General features: G+C 31.2%; 1 protein-coding gene and 15 non-coding genes across 16 annotated transcripts; all 16 read right to left on the bottom strand.

Moving 5' to 3' along the window:
• Positions 1-3,299: 3,299 nt before the first annotated feature.
• LOC113385105 lies at positions 3,300-7,369 on the bottom strand. Its single transcript, XM_026622917.1, has 3 exons — positions 7,241-7,369; positions 4,417-4,812; positions 3,300-3,536 (listed from the first exon to the last, which is right to left on the bottom strand). Exons 1-3 carry the CDS (start codon positions 7,367-7,369, stop codon positions 3,300-3,302), a joined length of 762 nt encoding a protein of 253 aa, XP_026478702.1.
• A 14,828-nt stretch (positions 7,370-22,197) lies between these two features.
• Trnas-gcu lies at positions 22,198-22,279 on the bottom strand. Its single transcript has one exon. It is a non-coding gene; the product is annotated as a tRNA-Ser (tRNA).
• Positions 22,280-22,496: 217 nt separating this feature from the next.
• Positions 22,497-22,578, bottom strand: Trnas-gcu. Its single transcript has one exon. It is a non-coding gene; the product is annotated as a tRNA-Ser (tRNA).
• A 366-nt stretch (positions 22,579-22,944) lies between these two features.
• On the bottom strand, positions 22,945-23,026 carry Trnas-gcu. The gene has a single exon. It is a non-coding gene; the product is annotated as a tRNA-Ser (tRNA).
• A 367-nt stretch (positions 23,027-23,393) lies between these two features.
• On the bottom strand, positions 23,394-23,475 carry Trnas-gcu. The gene has a single exon. It is a non-coding gene; the product is annotated as a tRNA-Ser (tRNA).
• Positions 23,476-23,543: 68 nt separating this feature from the next.
• On the bottom strand, positions 23,544-23,625 carry Trnas-gcu. The gene has a single exon. It is a non-coding gene; the product is annotated as a tRNA-Ser (tRNA).
• A 216-nt stretch (positions 23,626-23,841) lies between these two features.
• On the bottom strand, positions 23,842-23,923 carry Trnas-gcu. Its single transcript has one exon. It is a non-coding gene; the product is annotated as a tRNA-Ser (tRNA).
• Positions 23,924-24,139: 216 nt separating this feature from the next.
• On the bottom strand, positions 24,140-24,221 carry Trnas-gcu. Its single transcript has one exon. It is a non-coding gene; the product is annotated as a tRNA-Ser (tRNA).
• A 217-nt stretch (positions 24,222-24,438) lies between these two features.
• Positions 24,439-24,520, bottom strand: Trnas-gcu. Its single transcript has one exon. It is a non-coding gene; the product is annotated as a tRNA-Ser (tRNA).
• Positions 24,521-24,588: 68 nt separating this feature from the next.
• Trnas-gcu lies at positions 24,589-24,670 on the bottom strand. The gene has a single exon. It is a non-coding gene; the product is annotated as a tRNA-Ser (tRNA).
• A 365-nt stretch (positions 24,671-25,035) lies between these two features.
• Positions 25,036-25,117, bottom strand: Trnas-gcu. The gene has a single exon. It is a non-coding gene; the product is annotated as a tRNA-Ser (tRNA).
• Positions 25,118-25,185: 68 nt separating this feature from the next.
• Positions 25,186-25,267, bottom strand: Trnas-gcu. The gene has a single exon. It is a non-coding gene; the product is annotated as a tRNA-Ser (tRNA).
• A 217-nt stretch (positions 25,268-25,484) lies between these two features.
• Positions 25,485-25,566, bottom strand: Trnas-gcu. Its single transcript has one exon. It is a non-coding gene; the product is annotated as a tRNA-Ser (tRNA).
• A 69-nt stretch (positions 25,567-25,635) lies between these two features.
• Trnas-gcu lies at positions 25,636-25,717 on the bottom strand. Its single transcript has one exon. It is a non-coding gene; the product is annotated as a tRNA-Ser (tRNA).
• A 214-nt stretch (positions 25,718-25,931) lies between these two features.
• Positions 25,932-26,013, bottom strand: Trnas-gcu. The gene has a single exon. It is a non-coding gene; the product is annotated as a tRNA-Ser (tRNA).
• Positions 26,014-26,377: 364 nt separating this feature from the next.
• Trnas-gcu lies at positions 26,378-26,459 on the bottom strand. Its single transcript has one exon. It is a non-coding gene; the product is annotated as a tRNA-Ser (tRNA).
• Positions 26,460-26,755: the final 296 nt, after the last annotated feature.

Below are 26,755 nucleotides of genomic sequence, written 5' to 3'. Positions count from 1 at the left end.
AACTATTATCGTTAATCATTTATAGTTTTTTTTAATCGTTTAAAACGAATTTTAAAGCCTAGTTTGCGCGTTTTTAAAACCTGTCGCCCTCCCCCCTCGGCAGGTTCGAGTAGTTTGCGATTAATTATAAATTAATTTTTGTTGGTCGGTGTGTGGTTGCTTGCAAAGTTTTTCCCAGAAGCGGAGCAACGCCATACGCTTTAATTCATAAATAATACTATATGTACATATTAAAAGTAATGTTAATTTCTTTTTGAATTATTTTATTAATTGCATGCGCATTCAAACATCTAGTTTGAAATTTTGAAATCCAGCTTGTTTCTCAAATTACTTATATTTATTTTAACGGATTTTTTCTGCTTTTATGTACTATAATTTAATCAAATAAATTTAAAATTCTCGTTATTGCACAATGGGTCTCCCGTGAAAAGTATTTGAATTTTTTTAAAAAAATTATATCGATCAATACCAAGAGCAACTACTACAGGAGAAGCACAACCCAGAAGGGACTTGTGATACCAGAGGAATCAATGCCAAGACCAACTACTACAGGAGAAGCACGACCCAGGAGGGACTTTGAATCAGAGGAATCAAGCCAAGAACCAACTACTACAGGAGAAGCACGACCCAGGAGGGACTTGTGATACCAGAGGAATCAACGCCAAACCAACTACTACAGGAGAAGCACGACCCAGGAGGGACTTGTGATACCAGAGGAATCAACGCCAAGACCAACTACTACAGGAGAAGCACACGACCAGGAGGGACTTGTGATACCAGAGGAATCAACGCCAAGACCAACTACTACAGGAGGAGCACATTCCAGATAATATGCATGCATATATTAGTTTTCTCGTATTACAATAATTAGTCGTTATCTAGACTTACATTTATATAAGTATATAATTTTTTATATAATTATTTACCGGGGCCCGTTTTATGCTCATCCCTTTTAGGGAAATTTGTGTTTTTTTTTTAATCTCGTTTCAGGTGTATTTCCATGAAGATTTCCAGAGATCCTCTTCAAGACAACCAGGAAGCCGCTACCAGATTGGAGATTATGCGCATAAATGAATCATATGGAGCAAAGATAAAAATGTAAGAAAAAACTTTAATTATATTGTATTTATTATTATGGATCTTTATAATAGTGTATCGATATTATTGTATTATATTAAACTAATGTTTAGTTAAGGGTCCTTTTGACGTAAAAATTTCGGTCGAATATTTTGTAATTTATTTTCAAATTAATTTAAAATAATAATCAATTTTTATTTCATAATTATCCATCACTTTCCAGAGGCAAACCAGGACCAACAGAAGACTGCTGACGGATCAAGACCAACAGAAGAAAACTACCGGATTGGTGAATATCAAGATGAATATGAAGTGTGAGAAGACTTTAGTTATATTATTCTATTATTATTAAGTAATTACTATTAAGTAGTTATATTATTTATAAGGCGCGTTTTTCGGTCATACGTTTTTTAAAGTTGTTCGCGTATTATTAATTCGCGTTTTCACGTTAATATCTTCAGTCATACCTTTTTTGGGGTTGTTCGCGTATTTTTGTTTGAGCTCAAAGGGGGGTGGCGTCGTGGAAGAACCTTTCATTTTTTCCGCGTTTTTCTTTACATCAATTAATTAATAATTGCGAATCACAAAATGATTCGCCCATAAGCTTCATAGGCTGGGAAACTATGAAGTTTTTTCCAAGTAATTGCATGGTGTATTTGGGGAGTACTTCTGTACTCTGGGGGGTACATCATGTGGATGCTTGTTTTATAATATCACAATCACCGTTACAAAATCACATTACAATTTTCATATTAATATTTCATACAATTTCATATTTATAAAAACTACACACTACACACCGAGAGGTTCTTTCGCTTTTAAAAATCGAAATTTTTGGGTACATTAGGTCATCTCGCGGGGTTCGTTTCGCGTTACATTCGGTACAATTCGTTTATTAGTTAAGTATAATTAGTCAATAAGTTAGTTTAGGTGGATTAGGGCTGCAGAAGTCGTTGCATTTCTGTGGCGACACCACATTAAAAAAAACGCGCCTAGCAACTCTACCTCCTGGGTGGCGTGGAAAAGAGTTGCATCTAGCTATAAATACTATTGTCAAAATTAGATAATTAGATAATTATTGTAATTAATATGTATCACTATAGGTTGCACGCATTGTTGATAACTATAAACTTATATCCAAAAGTCTTACAAATAAAAAAAAAAAAAAAAATCTTTACTTTTAAATTTGTTACTTTCCAGTTTTTTTTGCAAAGCTTATAAGTGAACTTTTTTTTTTAAATTCACTTTTAATTATTAATAATTGAAATTTTAAATATAGCTACTAGTACTTTACTGCATTTTATATTCTTCAATCAACTATAAATTATTTATGAACTCGTAGAAAAAATTTTTATTCTAGTTAAAAGTATAATTATCAGTATCAATATTTTAATTAATTTACACAGAAGTATCTGTATATATGAATATATTACGAAACTAGTTCAAAGTGACATTTAACCTTGAGGCAAGTTGCATAAACTTCCCGAAATGTGTAAAAATTAACTGAATAAAATTTTCAACAAGTTATTTAAAAAATAATGCTATTGCTATCAATTAAATCTAAACATTGCGATTTCCGAAAGAATTTGCTCAAATATATTTCTATTAATTGTAGTTGTAATTGTATTAGTTTAAATTTCAGACATGCTTGTATGTTCTAAAATTGTAGATTATTATATTAAATTTTAGTAAATTGACAATGTTTGACTTATCACATCATAAAACCAATTTTTTGAATGATTTTTTAAACTTCGATGAATTTTTAAAATTAAACCACTTGCCGTAGAAACGTATAATTTCAGTATGCTGTTCAAGCTCATGATATATCTATAAACATAAAAAGTTTCATCATTTTTTTTATTCTACAGTTAATTTTGAAGAAACCCAGCCGATCTTTGTCAAAAACTAATCAGTACGACTCCCAAATAATATCTTTCGAATAGTTTTTCAATTTTTAAAATCGATTCAGAATTTTTAGCTGGAACGTGTAATTAGGAGAAATAATTACAAAAAACAGGCTCAGCCGATCGTAGCAAAAATTTAACCGACGCGAGTTTCATTTTAAATATTTCAACTCTTTTAATATACTTTTTTCAAATTTGGTCTCATTCGATTCAGAATGGCTTGAAACGTCGAAAACACATAAAATTAGCTAATAGAATTTTTTGATAAAAACATAAACTTGTCCCTCTGGAAGGTAATACTAATTTAGTTCGTTATACCTACGTTTGATTTCCACTTGCAGAGTATTGGACAAGACTTTTTGATATCCTTCTAGATGATCTCGAAATTTGTAAGAATAATTCAAATAAATCTGTATCGTATTCTACATCTTCGATATTTTTTGTGTTCCATGCCGATGGTGAATCGACTGCTAATTTTAAGACATTGACCACTCCTACTAAATCAGGTGCGCGATCCGCAAAGGCACGTTTTAAATGATCAAATATTACCTGAGCCTAAAATAGATGAAAAAAAATTAAATTGATTATACAGATTTACATATAAATACATATTTATCGTAAATAAAAATGGCAATAAAATAGCTTCAATATTTTATTTATCATGAACTAATACAATTTTTAATTGCAATTTAAGTAAATAGTTTCTACATTAACTCACAGAATTTATATAATGTACATAATTATAAATATTTTGAAATAAAACTCATCACTAATCGTTAGTAAAACTAACTCATCACTAAAAATCGGATAAAGTTTAAAACTACCAGAAAAGAGATGATCAACTTGATGACTTGCAGTACAAGTATGTAAATCGTAAGAATAAAAGTTCTTCCATACTAAAACCTCCTGGTATTTTTGGCATACTTTAATAAAAAATGGATACAGTGTGTGTGCAAATTTTTTGTCACCAGGAAACGTTTCAACCAATTTGAATGACTTATAAGCATTCGATCCCTATTGAATGTATCAACAGTTGACTCGTTTTAGAAAAATGTAAACTCATTTGGATTGTATTTTCTCAAACCCCAAATTATTTAAATCAACTTCATTGATTTTTAAAATTTAGGTATGCCACTAATTGATTTATTTACCCCTGAATATATTTTCAGTTTCAGGAACAATTTATAAAATTTAAATAGTATAAATTTAATAAATATAAATAGAGAAAATGGATTGATTATTTGCTAAACTCTTAATACTGATGGTAAATATAACCATATATGGTTATATCTAAAGCATTATGCAACCGGCAATTTTAAATTGATCATCTCCTTCTAATAATAATTTATGAGTTGAGTTATTAATCCGTATCACAAGTTTGGTCAATCGTTTGGAGAACTTCATAGTAATCAGACTTGATAGGGCATCCTCTAACAATAATCATCCCCGGCATTTCATGAATCATATCAATACGTACGATTTTGTGTCCATTCAAAATGCACGCTCCATTAACTGGCAACGGTGGCCATCTACCATCAGTAACAGCCAGAACATCTCCAAAAACCGACATAGAATTTACAATATCATCATCGGATATCTGATCTGGGACATGGTATAAGGTGATGGTCATCAGTCCACAGGCTCCGTATCTCCATTTCAAGTCGAATATGTTTTGGCCGATTTGCATAGTTTTGAGTTCTGTTAATTCCAAGGCGGCGTGGTAGCATTCTCTTGGAGAATTGAAGACGAGGGCGAGCAGACCATCCCTGATGCGCATTTTGCGCACGCTCTCCACGAGGCCTTCGGATTCTACGAAGATGTGGTTCCTTGCCTAATTGGAATAATGATTAATAAGCAAAGCAAAGCAAAGAAGCAAATTAACAAGCAAAGCAAGAAAGCAAAAATATATAACTAAATGTAATACTAATACAATGATATACTACCCAGTAAACACCGTGTGATTTGAGCGGCGGTAGCAACCTGAAATCCACAAGCTTGCCTTCAGCGATGTGGAATGGAAGTGGCATCTATGTGGATTTCAAATTGCTACCGCGCCGTGTCGCTCGGTGTTTACTGGGTACTGTACTAACTTCCAGTGACGGGTATAGCTCAGAATTTGAATTGTTGATTTAACTTGAACAGAATTAAAAGAATGGAGGCAAGAAGTGTAAAAATATGAAAAAGATAACTATTGGATAAAAGAAGAATAAAAGAAGAAAATTGATGTGAAGAAAGTATATGATTATTTTAAATTATGACTCTAGTTATGAAGGGTTATGTCTGGAGCATAACTCTCTACGGATCGGAACATGGGCTCTAAAAAAGACCGACAAAAACTATGAGTGTTTTAAAATATGGTACTGGAGACGAATGAAAATGATAAAGTGGACAGATAAAGTAACAATTGAAGAAGTTCTGAGAAGAGTTGTCGAAGAAATTTATATTTAATTTTATTTTCTTAAAAGGTAATCAAACTGGATCGAATCCATTCTGTAAGAAGAGTGCCTTCTTCTTGAAATTGTCCAGTGTGAAATAGGAGAACTAAAAGAACAGTGAAGAAAAAGAATGCATATGATTGATGACTTACGCGAGAAGAGAAAATGCAGGGACCTGAAAAACGAAGCACATGATCAGAAACCACAAAAACAGGTGTTTGAAAAGGTAAGAGTGAATTATTTGGGGGAATAACAAACAGGGAAAAGGAAATCACTGATTTGGGGTGCTCTCATACCATGGACCTGCCTTCGGGCAGAATACAATTTATTATTATTAAGACCTTAGTCACATGAATCTTCTGACGTATTATAAGTGCATTTCATTTACGTGAAACTTAAAGACCTAATGGTTATAAAAAATTATCACTTTTAAAAATTTAAATTGCAAAAACAATAACAATTTACGCAAAGGTGTTTTCCTATTCAAAATGAATTACACACAGCACGCAAAAAGATGTGCCATTGATTACTTATTTTGGTAATTAGTTCAGTAATTAATATATTTTTATAAACATATAAACCAAAATTTTTTTTCAGACATTTATCTGATTTCCTGTGGCTGGATGACAGGTTGTAATTAAAAAAAAGCAAGAAGATAAAAAAATCAAAAATTTACACTTAAAGCTAACTATAGTTAACTATACTATACTTGATCAATTTTACACAACCCAGCATTATTATTTGGATATGTTTATTTTTAGATTTTCAAATTAGATTTGTTCTGTTTTGCTCACATGATTATTGAATCTATTAATCATTATGCATGGTTTGAGTTTTTTTTAATAATTTGTAAGTCTTATTAGCTGAAAAAATGTTAAACAGGGTCTCAATACTTATGGAAAATTTGTTAAAAAAAATTAAATATTTATATATTTATACAAAATATATAATTTGCCTGTATGTCAATCTGTGTCTATCAATCTTAATATAGGTATAGTAAAAATTAATTGTTAAATAATATAAAATAATATAAAAATGGTTAAATAATATACTTTTTTAAATCCATTTTTTAACATTATGTGACTTTACTTTATACTTGGAGTATAAATCCATTAAAATGTATAAATAAAAAGTGTAAATATTGCAAATTGTAATTATTGAAAATCAGTTTTATAATATATTCTATTCTATGTGTATTATATAATCTTCAAATAACTACACTTGGAATAAAATATAATTATAAAATAAGTATATAATAATCGATAATAATTTGTATCAGAAATAACGAAATAACTAAAAATTCAACTGGGTATTTAATTCATATAAATTACGGATATCATCACTCAAATAGGTATATAATTTATATTTAAATTTTATTTCCTTTCAATTATTTAAAAAACAATTATCACAATAATTTTATGTGTGTTTTTGTAAGTGTGTGATATGTTTTTGTAAGTATGTGAGCGTGAGTTAATTATTATAATTGAACTAAAGTCCTCAAAGAATGTTATTTCTTTTAATTGCTATTGACAAATAAATAATAAAAAAAATAAAATATTGTTTAAAATTTTGTAAAAAAAGACTATATACAAACACAAATACATTTATGTATTACGTAATTATTGGTTATGTAAACTATAAGAAATATAGCACTCTTCTTTACCTGCAGAACGCAATTACCACTAAGTACCTTTATTTCTTTTAGGTATGGTATATATATATATATATATATATATATATATATATATATATATATATATATCTTATAATGTATAAGTTGGGACAAATATATATCCATTGAAGTGTATTATTTTTTTTACTTACCCAACAATAAATTTGTTCCTGATTCGGACACAATTGGTCATAGTCCAATCTGCCTCGGACGACACCCAAAACATTTTGATTTTCCATGAAACACACGAGTGTCGAAGAATTATCAAAATTTGATATCATCACGATTACATATATAATATTTCTTTATGCATTGAACAATGACGAGAGCGCAACTGAAGTAGTTTTCCTCCAAGTGGAATTAAATTCACAATTCGATGAAAGAGGTAGGTTAATCAGAGGTAGATTTGGCGGCAAAAATACGGGTCGCGGGCTTACATTAATTATTTGTTTAATTGGACTTTTTTGTTGCGATTTTTTATCAATACGTATCACATAACTGCCAACATGGTTCTTTAAAACTAACAGAAATTTGTTCTGAATTGACACGAAATGAGTAATTAATAAATGTTTAATATACACTCGTATATATATATATATATATATATAGCATGTTATTCTATGTGCAAAACTTATTAAATTTCAATTAATTATTTTTAATATTATATAAAATGCTAGTCTTTTATATTAAAAATGTTAGACGTTAGACCTTTTCAAAAGAGTTTTTGTGAGTATCAAGATTAATAATCTTATTATGATTACTGAAAGCCTCTTCAAACTTAAAAATATAGTATTCAGTAAGTATAGTAAATACTAACATCAATTAAAATTAGCATTTATAAAGTAAAATATGCAAAATTAAATTTCATTCATACACACTTATATTATAAAATAAAATAATATATTTGTAATGATTATAAATAAAATTATAAATTACTATATAACGGTCAGAATACCAACAACGTAGTTAGTGTTACTCATAGCTACAATACATTGTAATCTTGCAGTAACCTTGCAAGCGTTGATAGAATTCCTTTTGAAACCACAAACTGCGCCTTAACGAATAAGTAAAGCGTAGTTTCTAACAAAATTTCTGAAACTAACTGTAAATAAGTCTATATATGAATACTATGTTACTAAAATTACTAGTATCCAAGTAAAAACAATATTTAATATCGCATAATAAAGAACTTTTGTCTCAGATTTTTTCTTTAAAATTAGGAAGAAAATAGTTTTGGTAAACTTAACAACATACAAAAACTCAGTGTTAACAAAAAGTTGCTGCAGTAACATATAAATATCATTTCATAGGGTAAATTATAAAACTGCAAAACATAGAAAAAAGTGCATATTTGGAAGTTTCAGAGGTTCCTGATTATTTTGGCATACCTTAGAAAAATGGATGTACATAAGTGTGTATGTATGTATGTATGTGCGTAGACAACTTTTCGCCTAACACGGATCAACCGATTTGAATGATTCAAAAGCATTTGATTCTATTCTATTGATTATTATTCCTAGAAATGATCATCAGACATATGATCATCAAATTATTGGATCACTTATTATAAGTTTTAAACGATAGATATTTAAAGATTTCAAAAAGTTAAAATAAGAAAGTGTAATATGTTCAAAATTATCAAAAATCTATTTTTTTCACAATTCTAAATAACGGTACGATAAGTTCCAGCAGTTTTCCTGAAGGCATGATGCCAAGACCATGTTTTTATTTCTTTTCGAATAGTAATCAGAACTTAATGTTTAATTATCTCTAGTAGCTTTTAAGATGATACTTCTTAACTTAATGTTTTTAGTAGACAACCCAATGGTTCTATAATTGATCTATATTTTTCAGCTCTTTTTTCTAATAGTCATAATAAATTATTAGCTTAATGCTGAAATGGCGGAAAGCACTGTTTTCACTCGCAAAATATTTTCGTTTATATTTACAAAAGCGAACGCATATCACTTCTGTTTGATTCCTGCACCGGCGACTTCGTGATTATCTATTTGTTTATAGAAACCATGTTTATAATAATTAAAAATTTTAATTAGACGAATGTGAATCAGTTTTTATCACAACTTATTTCATAATGTTTGTCATTGTGCTTCGCTTATTGTTTAGAATTGGTAGGTGTCGTTTTACACATAACAAAGCGAGTAGCATTGATATCGAGATATATTATTATCATTTTATGTATAAACATGAGGGAATGAATTTCATTATATAAATGCACATAGTGACAAACAAAAATGATAAAATAATTATTAAATAATTTGTGACTTGAAGATAAAGAAGTTAAAAATATAAAAAGAACTAGTGGTGCATGGCACTGTGCCTTGGGAAATTGCTGAACTTTCCGTATTAAAAATTAAAAAATTTTAAAAAACTAATTTTTTTTGAAAACTGAAAAAAATATTTTCGAGAAATTTTAAATGTTTAAAAAATAGATTTTTTTAAAAAAATTTGAACATTTTATTATATTTTGATTTTTTTTAAAGCAATTACGCTGTTTTAGAGACGAAATATCGCCGCATTGTAGTCTAATAGATAAACATTGGTACGAATTATGAAACCCATATAAATGTAAACAAAAGTACTTTTTATTGAAATCTATAAAATATTTGATAATATGATGTCTTACGATTATTTTTGACCGCCAAGTGGCATTTTTTTACTTTTTTTGGATCTTCGAAACCGCTAGGCCTGCCTTTTCAAAAATTTAATTAAATTTTAATTTCACCAATACTAATAAAATGCTTTTTAAATCATTTAGGTCGGACGCTTCGTTATCTTAAAAACTAAGTTACCATTCTTTGCACTTTTTGTCAAGTATCTTCAAAACAGCTGGACCTGCCTTTGCCAAAAACCAATCAACGCGTCCTCCCATGAAAACGAATGGAATATTTTTTGAATTATCCAAATTGGTTGAACCGTATTCTTTAAATCGTCAACAAAAATTTGTATCCGTACATACGCACACACACTTATATCCATTTTTTCTAAGGCATGCTAAAATATTTAGAAACCTCTCAAACTTAAAGATATATAAAAAAACCATTTTCGCGATTTTTTTGCGATTTCTATAAGTGCTTATATTTGGGCGACGAACTTTATCTATGTTTATCGACAAAAACGAAAACATTAAACAGAACCTAATCGAACTGCATCGTATTGGAATGCTTCCAAAAACCATATCTCATATTTATCATTCATCAGTTTTTAATATATATAATATACATTCTGAAAATGAATTGCAAAGTTTAAAACTATGGTTTCTAACTACATAAGAAAATTTTACATTTTTTAAAATCTTGAAAATTTTAAAAACTTAGTATATTTTTGAACATTATAGTGGAATAATATATTTTTACCCTTTTCGCCTGATCTCCAAAACCGCTTGACTTGCCTTCATGAAAATCATGAGATACAAGTAAAATATGTTTTGTATTATTAAAATCGGACAATCCGTTCTCTTAAAAACTGAGTTACCGTTTGTGGCACTTTTTTCCCCGTATCTTCGCAACGTCTAAACCTGCTTATGCCAAAAACTAAGCAGCACGTCTCCTTATCAACAGCAATCGAATGTTTTTTGAATCGAATCGAAAATTGTAATCGGTTGAAGCATGTTTCCGAAATCGTCGACGAAAATTTGTATCCGCATACACACGCGCACACACATACACACACACACATACATCCATTTTTCCTAAGGTATGCCAAAATGATCAAAAACTTCTGAAACGTAAAGATATATAGAAAATTTCATTTTTGATTTTTTGCGATTACTATAACGTATCCCACGGGAAGTTAAAAAATTCCAGATCTATATCTGAATGATATTTTTAACTTACCCTATCTATGCGAGTTTGTATTTCAGGTTTTCCAAAACTTGCAAAATACAGAGCAGAGCAAGCATTTGGCATCGCCCATGTCGTCAGTGAGGCGCAGGAAGAAGTTTTATCCACATTTCTATTTGTTAATAAATTTAACCAACGAGCTCCTTGAATCACTAATAAAGCATTGTGAATAATCCTAAAAAATACCGAAAAAGTAATATGTAAATAGCTGTTTGTTCAAGGCGAAAAACTATGCAAAATACTGACTATAATAACTTAATGTTGTAAAATTTCAAAATCGAAATCTAACAATTGGTGTCAGAATGCCTATTTATACTTTATGGTAAAAATCTTTATTTATATAATAAACATATGCTGGATAGATACAGAAAAAATATTTTTGGTTGGGAAAGCTCAGTTAGTAATATGCCCGACTCAGGCGATGGGAATACTAGCGCTAGAGTCGGGATACTAAATTCGAGTCCTGGCACTGACATAAAGAGTCATTTGTTGCATTGGAATGAAGTAGAATTTGAATTGTTGATTTTAGATAGAAAATAATTAGAAGTTAGAAATAGAAGCAAGGTTAGAAAAAAAAGAGTGAAGATGTGAGCTATAAAGAAAATTAGATAGTATAGGATATATAAAGACAGTTTATGATATAATGAAGGTAGCATAGCATATAAAAGAATATAGTATATGATATGACAAAAATAGTATATGATATAATAAGTATAAAATGTAAAAAAATGTTGAAGGCTTGACTAAATTTTCTAAATAATATATATGTATCAGAAGTAGATCAAACAAAACTAGGATGGATCTTAAGTAAGATTTTTGCAACATACATTCTTTGTAAATCAAGTTATTAGTTATAAATAATTAAATAAAAAACTCCTGTAAATGGAGATAATATTTTTGAAATTGTAATAACGCACATATTAATCAATAAGAAAAGAGAGAACTTCAATACATTCAATCAATTCAACTTCGTTACTATAACTTTACAACTTTTTTGGTTTAAATGTATATTTTGTTAAATAATATAAAACATATTATTATCAATCAATAATATTATTCTTTTTTTTTCAATTTCACCAAGTATATTATTTTACCAGTATTAAAATTTAGAAGATAGCATTCATAGTAATTTTATAGTTTTTATGGGGTAAATTTTTATCTCATTTTAATACTTGAAAGTTGAGATAATTTATTTGTATTTGACAATATGTTAAATATAAAAATATCTTAGCAATGTAGGATTTTTACTCCTAAACTAATTCGTACACGCAACGACTTGTTCTATGTTTGCTCTCTTATTTTAATATAAGGGAGGTTCAAGTTTATCCGAGAATATTTCTTTCAAAAATAGTATTTTCTATTATAATTCTATAATAATTACCTTGTAGGATACGATCTTAAAATAGAATTAAGTTGTATAAAATAATCTGGTGAATTCAGAACTATCACATCACGATCACTGACAGCCAATGATGAGAGCAAGACACTCCATTGAAACTGAAAATAATTTCAATTAGAAGGATAGAATACAGATATTATATTTATATAGGATAATAACATAAGATGATTCAATAGCATCTTGCATATTGGAATTTAATTACAAAACCCAAATTTCTAAAATCTCATTCTTATAGAATCATCATATTCAAATCATACTTAAACTCAACTGATAGTTCTAACTCGATACAACCTAAAAATCGTAATTTATTGATCATAATATGGCCAAAACTGAAAAATGGAAACAAAAGTTTCAAAGAAAAATGAAAAGTATAGTAATTATCACTAAGTTCTAAGTTAAGGAGTACTAAAAATTGTAAACAAAATATTTATTACCATTGGCAACATTTCTTGCAAGGTGCTGATACTATGAAGTTCAGAGCCAGATTGTTCAGTGGTCCATAGCTATATTAAAAAAAAAACAATTTAGTACAAAAATTTGGATAAAAAGGACTTTGAAAACTTACCTAAAATAAATATTTATTATAACAAATTCGATTCATTGAATTTTAAATGTTTACAATAACTATGTTATAAAAATGACTACACAGAAACTGTTTTTTTTAAATATAATATTTTCATTGTTGCCATATTGATGTTGTGCTAAGCATTTATATTTTTATAGACTTGAAAAAGTGAAAAAAAATATATGTTACATGCATATATTTAATAAGAGGATTAGATAAGATGGATTATCTATTAGATATTTATAAATAATCATTATGAGGAGTTATTTAATTTACTCATCTACTAATTTTCTGCTAACTTGCAATTGAATTACTTAGAAAGAGCAGAACTCTCTTTACAGTTGAAGAAACAACCCATATCGAAAGCGACTAATTAAATAAAAAAGTTCCTCTTCAACTATTAAGTTAAAGATTTTCTCCAGGGTTTTAGGTAACTGACAAAAGTAATGTCAAAAGAAATTAATTGATAGACTTTTCATTAAGAAAAATACAAAGTATGAGTATTATAACTTATGGCATGAACTTGTAGTAATTAAATTCAGACTACCAAGATTGATTTTCTTATTTGAAGACCTTATTCTAAAATCAGTATTTGAATTATTTTTAATTGAAATGATATATAAATACTTATGAAAAGAAGCTAAGTGATATTTAAACTAAAGAAAACTAGCATTGCATTTTTCAGAATTACCTCATAATAATAAAAATCTTTATATTATTATCAAAAAATAAGTTATTGCTATACTTAATTGAATAATCTATGTCTGATTTTGTATAAGTAATTTAAGAGAAACAAGAGAACTTATAGAATCCTACATAAATAAATGTTGTCGTGATCTCCGGAAATCACTAAAACAACATTTATTAAATTCTATTAATCATTTTCTAGTATTTTTTATATATTTTCGAAATTTTTCTCAACTTTTGCTGAAGATTTTGAGGTCCTGGTTTGCTCCATGGATTTCACCAGCTTGATTAATACTTATTTCAAAATTATTTGTGTAGTAGTATGATAACAAAGTTTAAGCTAATCTCTATAGGATAACCATTAATTCGATTCATTAATTTCTTCTAAATTTTTGTATCCCAGCTCAAACCTGATTTATTGACACAAATATATTGTAGTATTAATGAAAATGAACCATTAATCTATCAAATCGTTTTATCCATTAAACCATTATTCGAAAACAACTCCAAAAAATCTCCTGGAACATTTAATGCCACAGTGTCACGTGTCACAATTGAGATAAAACTTTGGTAGTTAATAGAGATTAAAGATAAATTTAAATAAATATTTTTATCTAATCTATTCATGTATATTTTTGCTGTGTGAATTTAAACCGATGAGAAAGATCACAAGTTTAAATTGTCTGTAATTTAATTCTATGAAATCAAGTTTGAGCAAAAAACATAGTGCATAGTAGAGATGGGTAATTCTAGGTATATAATGTCTCATAATAATGCTATTTTGTATTCTATATTCTGTATACGATAAGGTTTGTCCGTAAATGAACTCTTTCAATAGTATACAACCAGCTAAAAATCTTTATATATAAATTATATTATAACTTATATTATAACTTTTACACAATTATGATTTTATAATTGTGTAAATGTAATAGTATGCTAATCAAACTACCTAATGTATAATTAATTCTCGAAAAGGAAATAATAAAAGAATGTGAGGTATTATTATTTTGTGAAAAATATTATACCCAAAGATTTGTTCTTATTTCATATATAAAGTTCACTGCATTATTTTCATATAAATATAAACATATTCAAAGAATTCTATATTTTCTCTTCAAAAATAATTACAAAGTTGATTTTAATTCCCAAGTTTTTTGTCAATTTGAGATTTGTATGCATATTACAGTGCATAAAATAGTAATTTTTGTAAACGATTTCCGAAGTCTTGATAAATCCTTAGATATGTTAACAACACACTATAGAACACATTTGTGTCCAGTATTATATTTCAAAGTTGTCGGAGTTGTGGAGTTGTTGAGTGGATATAACTCCTCTCTGAAGCGGAGTCAAATCCTAACCGATCCGGCTTCGGATATGATAAGCCCATCTCTAGTGCATAGTGATTTGTGTTCATTTTTTAATGCAAGTGATACTCTTGGAAGTGATAATTTTATCACATCTTATTATTAGAAATCAGAAATATACATTATTTCTATAAGCTAAATTTATAACTAAGTATGGTGTTTAAAATTATTTCCAGTAAAATTATTTTATTGTGCGATCAAGCTTCATTTTGTGTTTATGTCAACAGTCCTTGGAAGTGATAAATATTAATATTGATTGTATGTGATACTAAATTGAAACTATTAATGAAACTGTATAAAATTCTGTAGACCAAAAACAAAAATATAAATCTGTCCTTAAAACTATTATCATCTAACCTGATCTAATTGCCGTAGTAGATCTAGAAGATTCCTTGTCTCACTCGCCAGTAACATGGGAGGCAAGGCAGATGGCAGAAGTTCCCGAAGGATTATATTCACGTTATCCCAGTCCATAGTCGAGGAAGATTTTGCGATTTGGGATAAAGGTGGAAGCTTTGGTCCTCTAATTCGTACTGCTCCCTGGATAACATATAATGGCCTTTTTTATACAGTTTTTGTATATTGAGATACATAAAGTGTCCTTAGTAGATTATTTTTTGCGAATCCCTCATTTAATTTTGATTGAGGTATGAATTATTATGTATAGTAAATTAAGGATATAATGGCTTGATTCGATATATATATATATATATATATATAAACAATTCAAAAATTTCATAAAAATGATGAGTCTCAATTCACACACTCAACTCAAATTTTAATCCTCTTCTTTACTTACTTTACACGAAAATGACATATTCAATAGAAATAATTCTTAGTTAAAATAACCATATTGGTAAAAAATAAAGAATATTTATTTCAAACTAAATAAAGATAATAACATCAATCATCAATAAACGAATGATTGAAAGAATAGATTATTTTAAAAATATTCAGTAAAAATATTTAATATACAAACTTATATTTATTTTAATATTTCAATAGATATTTTTATTTATTCATATTAAATAGCTACGATAAATTTTCCTAAACTTGTTCTTTGAATTACGTAAACAATTTAAATTAAGTTTTCAAGGAATCATACAAAATTAATACATATTTAATTTAATTTTTAAAAAATTTTATTTAATTTTTGTATTTAATAAATATATTTCATTATGAAATTTTGTTCACAAATTGTGAAATTTTTAAGTGACGAAGTCTGCTAAGCTTTTTCAGCTTTTTTTAGATTACTATTCAAAAATATATACTTAAACAATTAAGTAACAGAAATTTTAAAAAATATTATATAAATAAATCTAGATCCAATAATACCCTTTAAACTAATTTTTGAGAAAAGTAATACAATGAGATAATTATATATAAAAAAACCATAAGGTATAATATTAATAAAAAAAATTGTTAATAATCATTGCTTTTAAATTTAGAGAAATTATGCGCACTTAAAGGCGTTCTAGATGTCGTAAAATGCGGAATTTACAAGCTTTTTTAATATCCAATTACAAAGCAATAAAAAAACCCGAAAAATATAATTATCCCGTTAAATGATCTTTGTCTTACTTTGCTATTTTATTTCTCTCTCAACCTTTCCATTGTCAAATTAAACTCTAGTATATGTCTTTATTTGAGATCAGAACGTTTTCGCAAGAGATGTGACTCGAATCTCTAGTAAATACGTTGCAGATAGTATGTTAGAAATCTCGGGAGAGCACACGCCCGATTCTAGTCGCAAAAACTCATTCTTTTAAATCTGAAACAAGTAAAGTCTCCGATTTCGATACGTGATAGGATTTTTTAGATCTCCTGTGATTCAGATAAAGAGCATTTTAGATAGCTCCACGAGTTTCTTATGTAAACTGAGATTGTTTACTACAAATTGAAACAAGTACCCTGAAGGATATTTCTGTATTTTTCCGTTATATATAAATGATAAAATAGAAAAATATAAATAAATAATAACATAGAAATTAAATTTAAAAAATAATCATATGTATATATATTTATTTTAATCTTAAGCATGTCGTTTGAATTCATTCATTTGATTATAGCTTATTATAAAAGAATTTGTTTAGCCCTCTGGCGATTTTGGTAAAGAGAATTTTAGACAGCTTCACATATTTATTATGTAAACTGAAATTAATTACTACAAATTGAAACAAGTACACTAAAACTTATTACAGTACTTTTCCGGTCTATAAAAATAATGAATAAAGAATTAACATATTCTTATACATTTAATATAAAAATTTATGCATCAAAATCTTTCAAAAATTGATGATAGAATATTAAAAAAATATTTTTGTCATCAACCTCTAACTTAAATATGCTACTTTATATACTTTTCAATTCAATTCGATAGTTCTACTAGAAAAATTTAAATTTTACCGCAAAATGAATTTTTTTTTTGTCAAAGTAAGTCTTAGAGTATTATGATAAATCTCATATATCATACCTATCCAAAATGTTATAACAAAATATCGCATATTATTAATTGTTTTTATAAAAATCTGATCATTTAATAAACGCATTATTAATATAGATGCAAGTATAACGCATTAAATTAAATTAAATTATGTATTGAAGTATTTGAAGATTCTGATCAATCGGTTTCCACATTCTTACAACAAAAATATATACATTATTAAAATCTTCATGAAAATCTGGTACTTTAATAAATGCAATTTAGCCTTTACATTAGCTATTAATTATTTTAGCTTTTAGTTATATAGTAATTATGTGAATCTAGCTGTATTAAATCTTATATTTGGGCTTTCACATTTTAAACATTTATTTATTTATTTTATTATATTTATTCATAAGCAAGCCGTAATCAATAATAATAGATATTATTCCAGGCTCTTGTCATTAGTACAAATAAAATGAAAATCTTGATTTACTATTGTTATTATTAGTTTTTTCAGTTTTTTATCTATCCTTCAGTTTTATAGCTTATATAAATATAAATATACAGTTTTACAATTATATATTTTATGTAGATCCAATTGTATTAAATATTATAAATTGGTTTTAAAATATTAATAGTACAAATAAAATAATAATCTTGGGTTAATATTGTTATTATTAGTATTTTTCAGATTTCATTTACCCTCCAGATTAATAGTAATTATGTAAATCCATCTGTATTAAATCTTTTTTGAGTTATAAAATAGGTATAAACAATATTACAAATGAAATGCAAATCTAATTTAATATTTTTATTATTAGCTTATTATTAAAACAAATTATGAGTAAAATGACCTAGCAAAACCGTGTTATTTTTAGGTTTTAATTTTTTTACTCGATATTTTTTATGATAAAATTATGAAGTATTTCACTATTTTTCAATCCTGATTAAATACGTCAATTTTTGATAAAACTCTGCCTCTCAAAGAGACAGATTTTAAAGAGTTTAAATTCATAGTTCAACAAAAAGTCTTAATTCTTAAAAACTTAGAACAATTGCGGTATTGTTTTTGATTGTGATATATATATATATATATATATGTGTGTGTGTGTGTGTGTGTGTGTGCGTGTGTGTGTGTGTAACATATTATACATTTATTATTCCACAGTGATCGAATACTTTTAAATATGTATAGTAATTTAATAAAGATGTTCAATATTAAATTCCATCAATAACTTAAACACTGACCTGTATAACTTGCCTAGAAAAATCGGGGAGCGTAATATGCAAAACAGGCCTCCGGTCCCTCGGCATTTGGGGCGACCCCCAATAGACGTCTAATAGAGGAGCGCTGCCGAAGGACAAAAATACGGCTAAGAGCGGAGTCACCGACCGTGGTCCGACGCTGCTTGGGGGCAGATAACCGCCGAGTTCTTCTAGATGTGATATCGCCGCTGGAAATAATAATATTTTTATTTATTTATTTATTTTGTATGAATTGGATCTTTCGTTTACTATAACATTTGCACATTTATCTAATATATTTCTCTACTTTGTATGAATTGGATTTTTCGTTCACTAGAACATTTACACATTTATCTAATATATTTCTCTACTTAAGACCCCTCGGAGTTTTATTACGTTTATTCACTTTGAATGACGATACAAAAGTAACTAAAATGTTTATTTACCATTAGACATTTGGACTCATAGGTAAGAGGCTAAAGCTACTAAAACCTGAATCAGAGGTAACGGGGTCAATCTCTCTTCGAGCAACCTATTGTCCAGAAGTAGTGACAACGATTTTCACTTGGAAATATAGGTAACAATATGTTTCTAAGTAAAAATAGCCTTTTCTTGGTTGCTATACCAATAAAAAGTTATCATTGTTGCAATAATTGTAATAATAAAAAAATCTTTATTTTTATTTTAAAACCTGTTTGGGTTGGTATCTATAAAATCAAACGAAGTTTGTAAGAACTTCAACACAACAGATCATAGGACCCTTAAGTTTTGATTGCTGTTCAAACAAGTAAAAAAAAACTTTAATAGTGATTAAATTCATAATCAAATGATTATGAAACAAAGAAACAAAATACTATTTTTAAACTGAAGGCAATATATTTAAGCATGAGTTTTTTCTTATGGTTTAACCATAATAAAAAAGCTCAATACGATAAAAAATACTCAAAATATATAAATGTTTCACAGTCTGTGATTTGTGACAGCATTTATATTATAACTTATTTTGAGTTGAAAATGTTTACTTACTCATTCAATTGAGCCTTTGTACTGTAGGCATAATGCATTTGTGACACGGTACACGTTTATGAAAACGCGTTTTTCTATTTTGTTGAACAGCAATCAGAACCTAATAGTTCTATGAGCTGTTGTGATATACTAAAGATTCGGTTGTCATTATTTAAACCTTATTTTGTTTTTTAATCTGCAATCAGAACTTAAGAGTTATATAAGCTGTTACGCTGGTATGACCTAATCATACTACGACGGTTTTACAGATGGCGACTCAAATAGTTAAATCATCCCTGTGTTACTAATTTTATTATTACAATTTCTGTAGTAGGGCAAATAATTTATTGATGCAGCAATGCCGGTTGAAGACTATTTTCACTTGGAATTATATTACTCTCTATACTTCCAAGTCATCATCAGGCTCCTCAAAACGGGTTCGAACCCGGAACCTTTGATTCAGGTTTAGTCGCTCAAGCCACCTACGAGTAAGCCCTTTATTTAAACTAGAAAACAGACTTTTAAACTATATTTTTAAGCAAAAGTAGATATCACAACAACCTATTGGCCGAAAAACCTAGAATCCTCTAGTTCCAGGACCTTATATTCTGAAGCATTCGAATGCGAAAATTTTAATTCAATCAAAAATTTAAAATGCGGATACCACGAACACTAGAATTGAATGCATTATAATTTGTATTTCCAATTTAATTTTCGATCTTTAATTAGTTTTGTGTTGAATTCAGATTTGAACTTCGATTTTACATACATTATTTGCTTAAAATTCATAATTAACATTTAAATTAAATCACATAAATGTGATAAAATACATTTCGGTATATAATTACACAAAAAACACTAGATAAAAAATTAAATTTTCTTATATTTTTCGTAACTCATCATAAATATTGTTATTTCGCATCCGTATTTTCTAATGTGGATTTCAAATTTTAATAGGCTATTTATTTTATTCAAACAATAACTAATTATTTGGTAAATACGAGTCATAATTCTAATTGATTAAATTCATACATTGTTAGTTTTGTTGAAAATATTGATCATAAACACTAGCTTTTTATAAAACAACTTTAGCGTATGATTCCTAGATACAAAACTTGCTTTTATGCATCTAATATACAGTTATAAACAAGTAACAGTTACTTTTACTTAAAACGCCCCCCTATCATAATTGATAAGATGTTTATTATTATAAATATAATAATTTAAAATAGTGAATTATTTTATTGAATAATTCTAATTAAATTAATGTCGACCCATATTGCAGTCAAAGCAAAATATGTAGGCGCCATTATTAAATCAAATGCTTTAAAGATATAATTCCATTATAGACCCACAACCGAGGCAGTAGTTTAATGAACTCCGTGCTAAAACCTAATAATAGCTACGTCAAATACTACGCTTTGTAGATAATCTCGTAAAACGATGCTCGGCCGACTAAAGTATTAGTGAATTAATTCTGGCTATATAAAATGATACTTTGCCATGGCGGATACTAATTGTCTCTAATTATCCTACCTTGTTTAGGAACGAGGATTAAGGCTTGGCTACGTCGTACCTTAGAATCTCATCGTTTATTCTACTTCAGCTACTTTGCATAATTGCCAATACCTAGTAGAAACGATTTACATAATAGAGAGACTCTTGATCATTCACAGGGCATTATTTCCCAACAATATCATTTTGTAATTGTTTGTGTATACAAGTTTTATTTGACATGCAATGAGGATTTGATATATGAAAAATGCATGATGGCATTTTAGGTTACTGGATTGCATCCATAGACCTTATACTACATGGACTGCTAGTCGAGTGCAAAATAAGTGCATAAAGATAGAAGGGGATTGTAACGTCACTTGCAGAACAAGCGTTGCAGACAATAGTGGAACTCTCGCGATTGTTTAAATGTCATATGTCATAATTTCAGCCAATTCCGTTATCCTTGGGAATATTAGTGAGTAAACCAAAATAACATAATATTAGATAAAACTACTGATAATCCTTTGATTCAAAAAGACAAAATGAACTTTATATTCAAACAAGAAGAAACTAGTGGGGCGCATGGAATCGTACGTTAAGGCAAATTGCTGGAACTTGCCGTACCATTCGAATTCGATTCGAACCCACGCGTGCAGAGCACATTGGATTAGCAGTCCAACGCCTTAACCACTCGGCCACCTGGTCCATGTGAGGCTCGATAATAATGAAATAACCTCTATGACAATTAGAAAGTTCGACAAAAAAATTCTACGACCAGAATGGGATCCGAACCCACGCGTGCAGAGCACATCAGATTAGCAGCCCAACGCCGTAACCACCCGGCCACCTGATCCACGTTACCAAGGATAATAATGAAATAACCGCTATGACAATTAGAAAGTTCGACAAAAAAAACTTCTGCGACCCGGATGGGATTCGAAACCCACATTGGATTAGCACTCCAACGCCTCAAGCACTCGGCCACCTGATCGACGTTATCTTGGATAATAATGAAATAACCGCTATGACAATTAGAAAGTTTGACAAAAAAAAGTTGTACGACCAGGATGGGATTCGAACCCACGCGTGCAGAGCACATTGGATTAGCAGTCCAACGCCTTAACCACTCGGCCACCTGGTCCATGTCACTCCCGATAATAATGAATTAACTCCTATGACAATTAGAAAGTTCGACAAAAAAAACTTCTACGAGCAGGATGGGATTCGAACCCACGCGTGCAGAGCACATCGTATTAGCAGTCGAACGCCTTAACCACTCGGCCACCTGGTCTATATTACTCTCGATAATAATGAATTTACTCCTATGGCAATTAGAAAGTTCGACAAAAAAACTTCTACGACCAGGATGGGATTCGAACCCACGCGTGCAGAGCACATTGGATTAGCAGTCCAACGCCTTAACCACTCGGCCACCTGGTCCATATTACTCTCGAAAATAATGAATTTACTCTTATGGCAATTAGAAAGTTCGACAAAAAAACTTCTACGACCAGGATGGGATTCGAACCCACGCGCGCAGAGCACATTGGATTAGCAGTCCAACGCCTTAACCACTCGGCCACCTGATCGACGTTATCTTGGATAATAATGAAATAACCGCTATGACAATTAGAAAGTTTGACAAAAAAAAGTTGTACGACCAGGATGGGATTCGAACCCACGCGTGCAGAGCACATTGCATTAGCAGTCCAACGCCTTAACCACTCGGCCACCTGGTCCATATCACTCTCGATAATAATGAATTTACTCCTATGGCAATTAGAAAGTTCGACAAAAAAACTTCTGCGACCAGGATGGGATTCGAACCCACGCGTGCAGAGCACATTGGATTAGCAGTCCAACGCCTTAACCACTCGGCCACCTGGTCCACGTTACTCCCGATAATAATGAATTTACTCCTATGACAATTAGAAAGTTCGACAAAAAAACTTCTACGACCAGGATGGGATTCGAACCCACGCGTGCAGAGCACATTGGATTAGCAGTCCAACGCCTTAACCACTCGGCCACCTGATCCATGTTACTCTCGGTAATAATGAATTAACTCCTATGGCAATTAGAAAGTTCGACAAAAAAAAACTTCTACGACCAGGATGGGATTCGAACCCCCGTGTGCAGAGCACATTGGATTAGCAGTCCAACGCCTTAACCACTCGTCCACGTGGTCCATGTGAGGCTCGATAATAATGAAATAACCTCTATGACAATTAGAAAGTTCGACAAAAAAAATTCTACGACCAGGATGGGATTCGAACCCACGCGTGCAGAGCACATTGGATTAGCAGTCCAACGCCTTAACCACTCGGCCACCTGGTCCATGTTACTCCCGATAATAATGAATTAACTCCTATGACAATTAGAAAGTTCGACAAAAAAAACTTTTACGACCAGGATGGGATTCGAACCCACGCGTGCAGAGCACATTGGATTAGCAGTCCAACGCCTTAACCACTCGGCCACCTGGTCCATATTACTCTCGATAATAATGAATTTACTCCTATGGCAATTAGAAAGTTCGACAAAAAAACTTCTGCGACCAGGATGGGATTCGAACCCACGTGTGCAGAGCACATTGGATTAGCAGTCCAACGCCTTAACCACTCGTCCAGGTGGTCCATGTGAGGCTCGATAATAATGAAATAACCTCTATGACAATTAGAAAGTTCGTCAAAAAAAATTCTACGACCAGGATGGGATTCGAACCCACGCGTGCAGAGCACATTGGATTAGCAGTCCAACGCCTTAACCACTCGGCCACCTGGTCCATATTACTCTCGATAATAATGAATTTACTCCTATGGCAATTAGAAAGTTCGACAAAAAAACTTCTGCGACCAGGATGGGATTCGAACCCACGTGTGCAGAGCACATTGGATTAGCAGTCCAACGCCTTAACCACTCGTCCACGTGGTCCATGTGAGGCTCGATAATAATGAAATAACCTCTATGACAATTAGAAAGTTCGACAAAACAAATTCTACGACCAGGATGGGATTCGAACCCACGCGTGCAGAGCACATTGGATTAGCAGTCCAACGCCTTAACCACTCGGCCACCTGGTCCATATTACTCTCGATAATAATGAATTTACTCCTATGGCAATTAGAAAGTTCGACAAAAAAACTTCTACGACCATGATGGGATTCGAACCCAAGCGTGCAGGGCACATTGGATTAGCAGTCCAACGCCTTAACCACTCGGCCACCTGACCGACGTTATTTTGGATAAAAATGAAATAACCGCTATGACAATTAGAAAGTTTGACAAAAAAAAGTTGTACGACCAGGATGGGATTCGAACCCACGCGTGCAGAGCACATTGGATTAGCAGTCCAACGCCTTAACCACTCGGCCACCTGGTCCATGTTACTCCCGATAATAATGAATTAACTCCTATGACAATTAGAAAGTTCGACAAAAAAAACTTCTACGACCAGGATGGGATTCGAACCCACGCGTGCAGAGCACATTGGATTAGCAGTCCAACGCCTTAACCACTCGGCCACCTGGTCCATATTACTCTCGATAATAATGAATTTACTCCTATGGCAATTAGAAAGTTCGACAAAAAAACTTCTGCGACCAGGATGGGATTCGAACCCACGTGTGCAGAGCACATTGGATTAGCAGTCCAACGCCTTAACCACTCGTCCACGTGGTCCATGTGAGGCTCGATAATAATGAAATAACCTCTATGACAATTAGAAAGTTCGACAAAAAAATTCTACGACCAGGATGGGATTCGAACCCACGCGTGCAGAGCACATTGGATTAGCAGTCCAACGCCTTAACCACTCGGCCACCTGATCGACGTTACCTTGGATAATAATGAAATAACCGCTATGACAATTAGAAAGTTTGACAAAAAAAAGTTGTACGACCAGGATGGGATTCGAACCCACGCGTGCAGAGCACATTGGATTAGCAGTCCAACGCCTTAACCACTCGGCCACCTGGTCCATGTTACTCCTGATAAAAATGAATTAACTCCTATGACAATTAGAAAGTTCGACAAAAAAAACTTCTACGACCAGGATGGGATTCGAACCCACGCGTGCAGAGCACATTGGATTAGCAGTCCAACGCCTTAACCACTCGGCCACCTGGTCCATATTACTCTCGATAATAATGAATTTACTCCTATGGCAATTAGAAAGTTCGACAAAAAAACTTCTACGACCAGGATGGGATTCGAACCCACGCGTGCAGAGCACATTGGATTAGCAGTCCAACGCCTTAACCACTCGGCCACCTGATCGACGTTATTTTGGATAATAATGAAATAACCGCTATGACAATTAGAAAGTTTGACAAAAAAAAGTTGTACGACCAGGATGGGATTCGAACCCACGCGTGCAGAGCACATTGGATTAGCAGTCCAACGCCTTAACCACTCGGCCACCTGGTCCATGTTACTCCCGATAATAATGAATTAACTCCTATGACAATTAGAAAGTTCGACAAAAAAAAACTTCTACGACCAGGATGGGATTCGAACCCACGCGTGCAGAGCACATTGGATTAGCAGTCCAACGCCTTAACCACTCGGCCACCTGGTCCATATTACTCTCGATAATAATGAATTTACTCCTATGGCAATTAGAAAGTTCGACAAAAAAACTTCTACGACCAGGATGGGATTCGAACCCACGCGTGCAGAGCACATTGGATTAGCAGTCCAACGCCTTAACCACTCGGCCACCTGATCGTTATCTTGGATAATAATGAAATAACCGCTATGACAATTAGAAAGTTTGACAAAAAAAAGTTGTACGACCAGGATGGGATTCGAACCCACGCGTGCAGAGCACATTGGATTAGCAGTCCAACGCCTTAACCACTCGGCCACCTGGTCCATGTTACTCCCGATAATAATGAATTAACTCCTATGACAATTAGAAAGTTCGAAAAAAAAACTTCTACGACCAGGATGGGATTCGAACCCACGCGTGCAGAGCACATTGGATTAGCAGTCCAACGCCTTAACCACCGGCCACCGGTCCATGTTAGGCTCGATAATAATGAAATAACCTCTATGACAATTAGAAAGTTCGACAAAAAAAATTCTACGACCAGGATGGGATTCGAACCCACGCGTGCAGAGCACATTGGATTAGCAGTCCAACGCCTTAACCACTCGGCCACCTGATCGACGTTACCTTGGATAATAATGAAATAACCGCTATGACAATTAGAAAGTTTGACAAAAAAAAGTTGTACGACCAGGATGGGATTCGAACCCACGCGTGCAGAGCACATTGGATTAGCAGTCCAACGCCTTAACCACTCGGCCACCTGGTCCATGTTACTCCTGATAATAATAAATTAACTCCTATGACAATTAGAAAGTTCGACAAAAAAAACTTCTACGACCAGGATGGGATTCGAACCCACGCGTGCAGAGCACATTGGATTAGCAGTCCAACGCCTTAACCACTCGGCCACCGGTCCATATTAATCTCGATAATAATGAATTTACTCCTATGGCAATTAGAAAGTTCGACAAAAAAAAACTTCTACGACCAGGATGGGATTCGAACCCACGCGTGTCAGGGCACATTGGATTAGCAGTCCAACGCCTTAACCACTCGGCCACC

Source organism: Ctenocephalides felis, unplaced genomic scaffold (genome assembly GCF_003426905.1).
Source record: "Ctenocephalides felis isolate EL2017-DRISC unplaced genomic scaffold, ASM342690v1 CF-g0.4_SCAFFOLD_00845, whole genome shotgun sequence".
In the NCBI taxonomy this organism is placed as follows: domain Eukaryota; kingdom Metazoa; phylum Arthropoda; class Insecta; order Siphonaptera; family Pulicidae; genus Ctenocephalides; species Ctenocephalides felis.
Note: the sequence above shows the minus strand (reverse complement) of the source record. Positions and strands in the feature narration are given on the sequence as shown.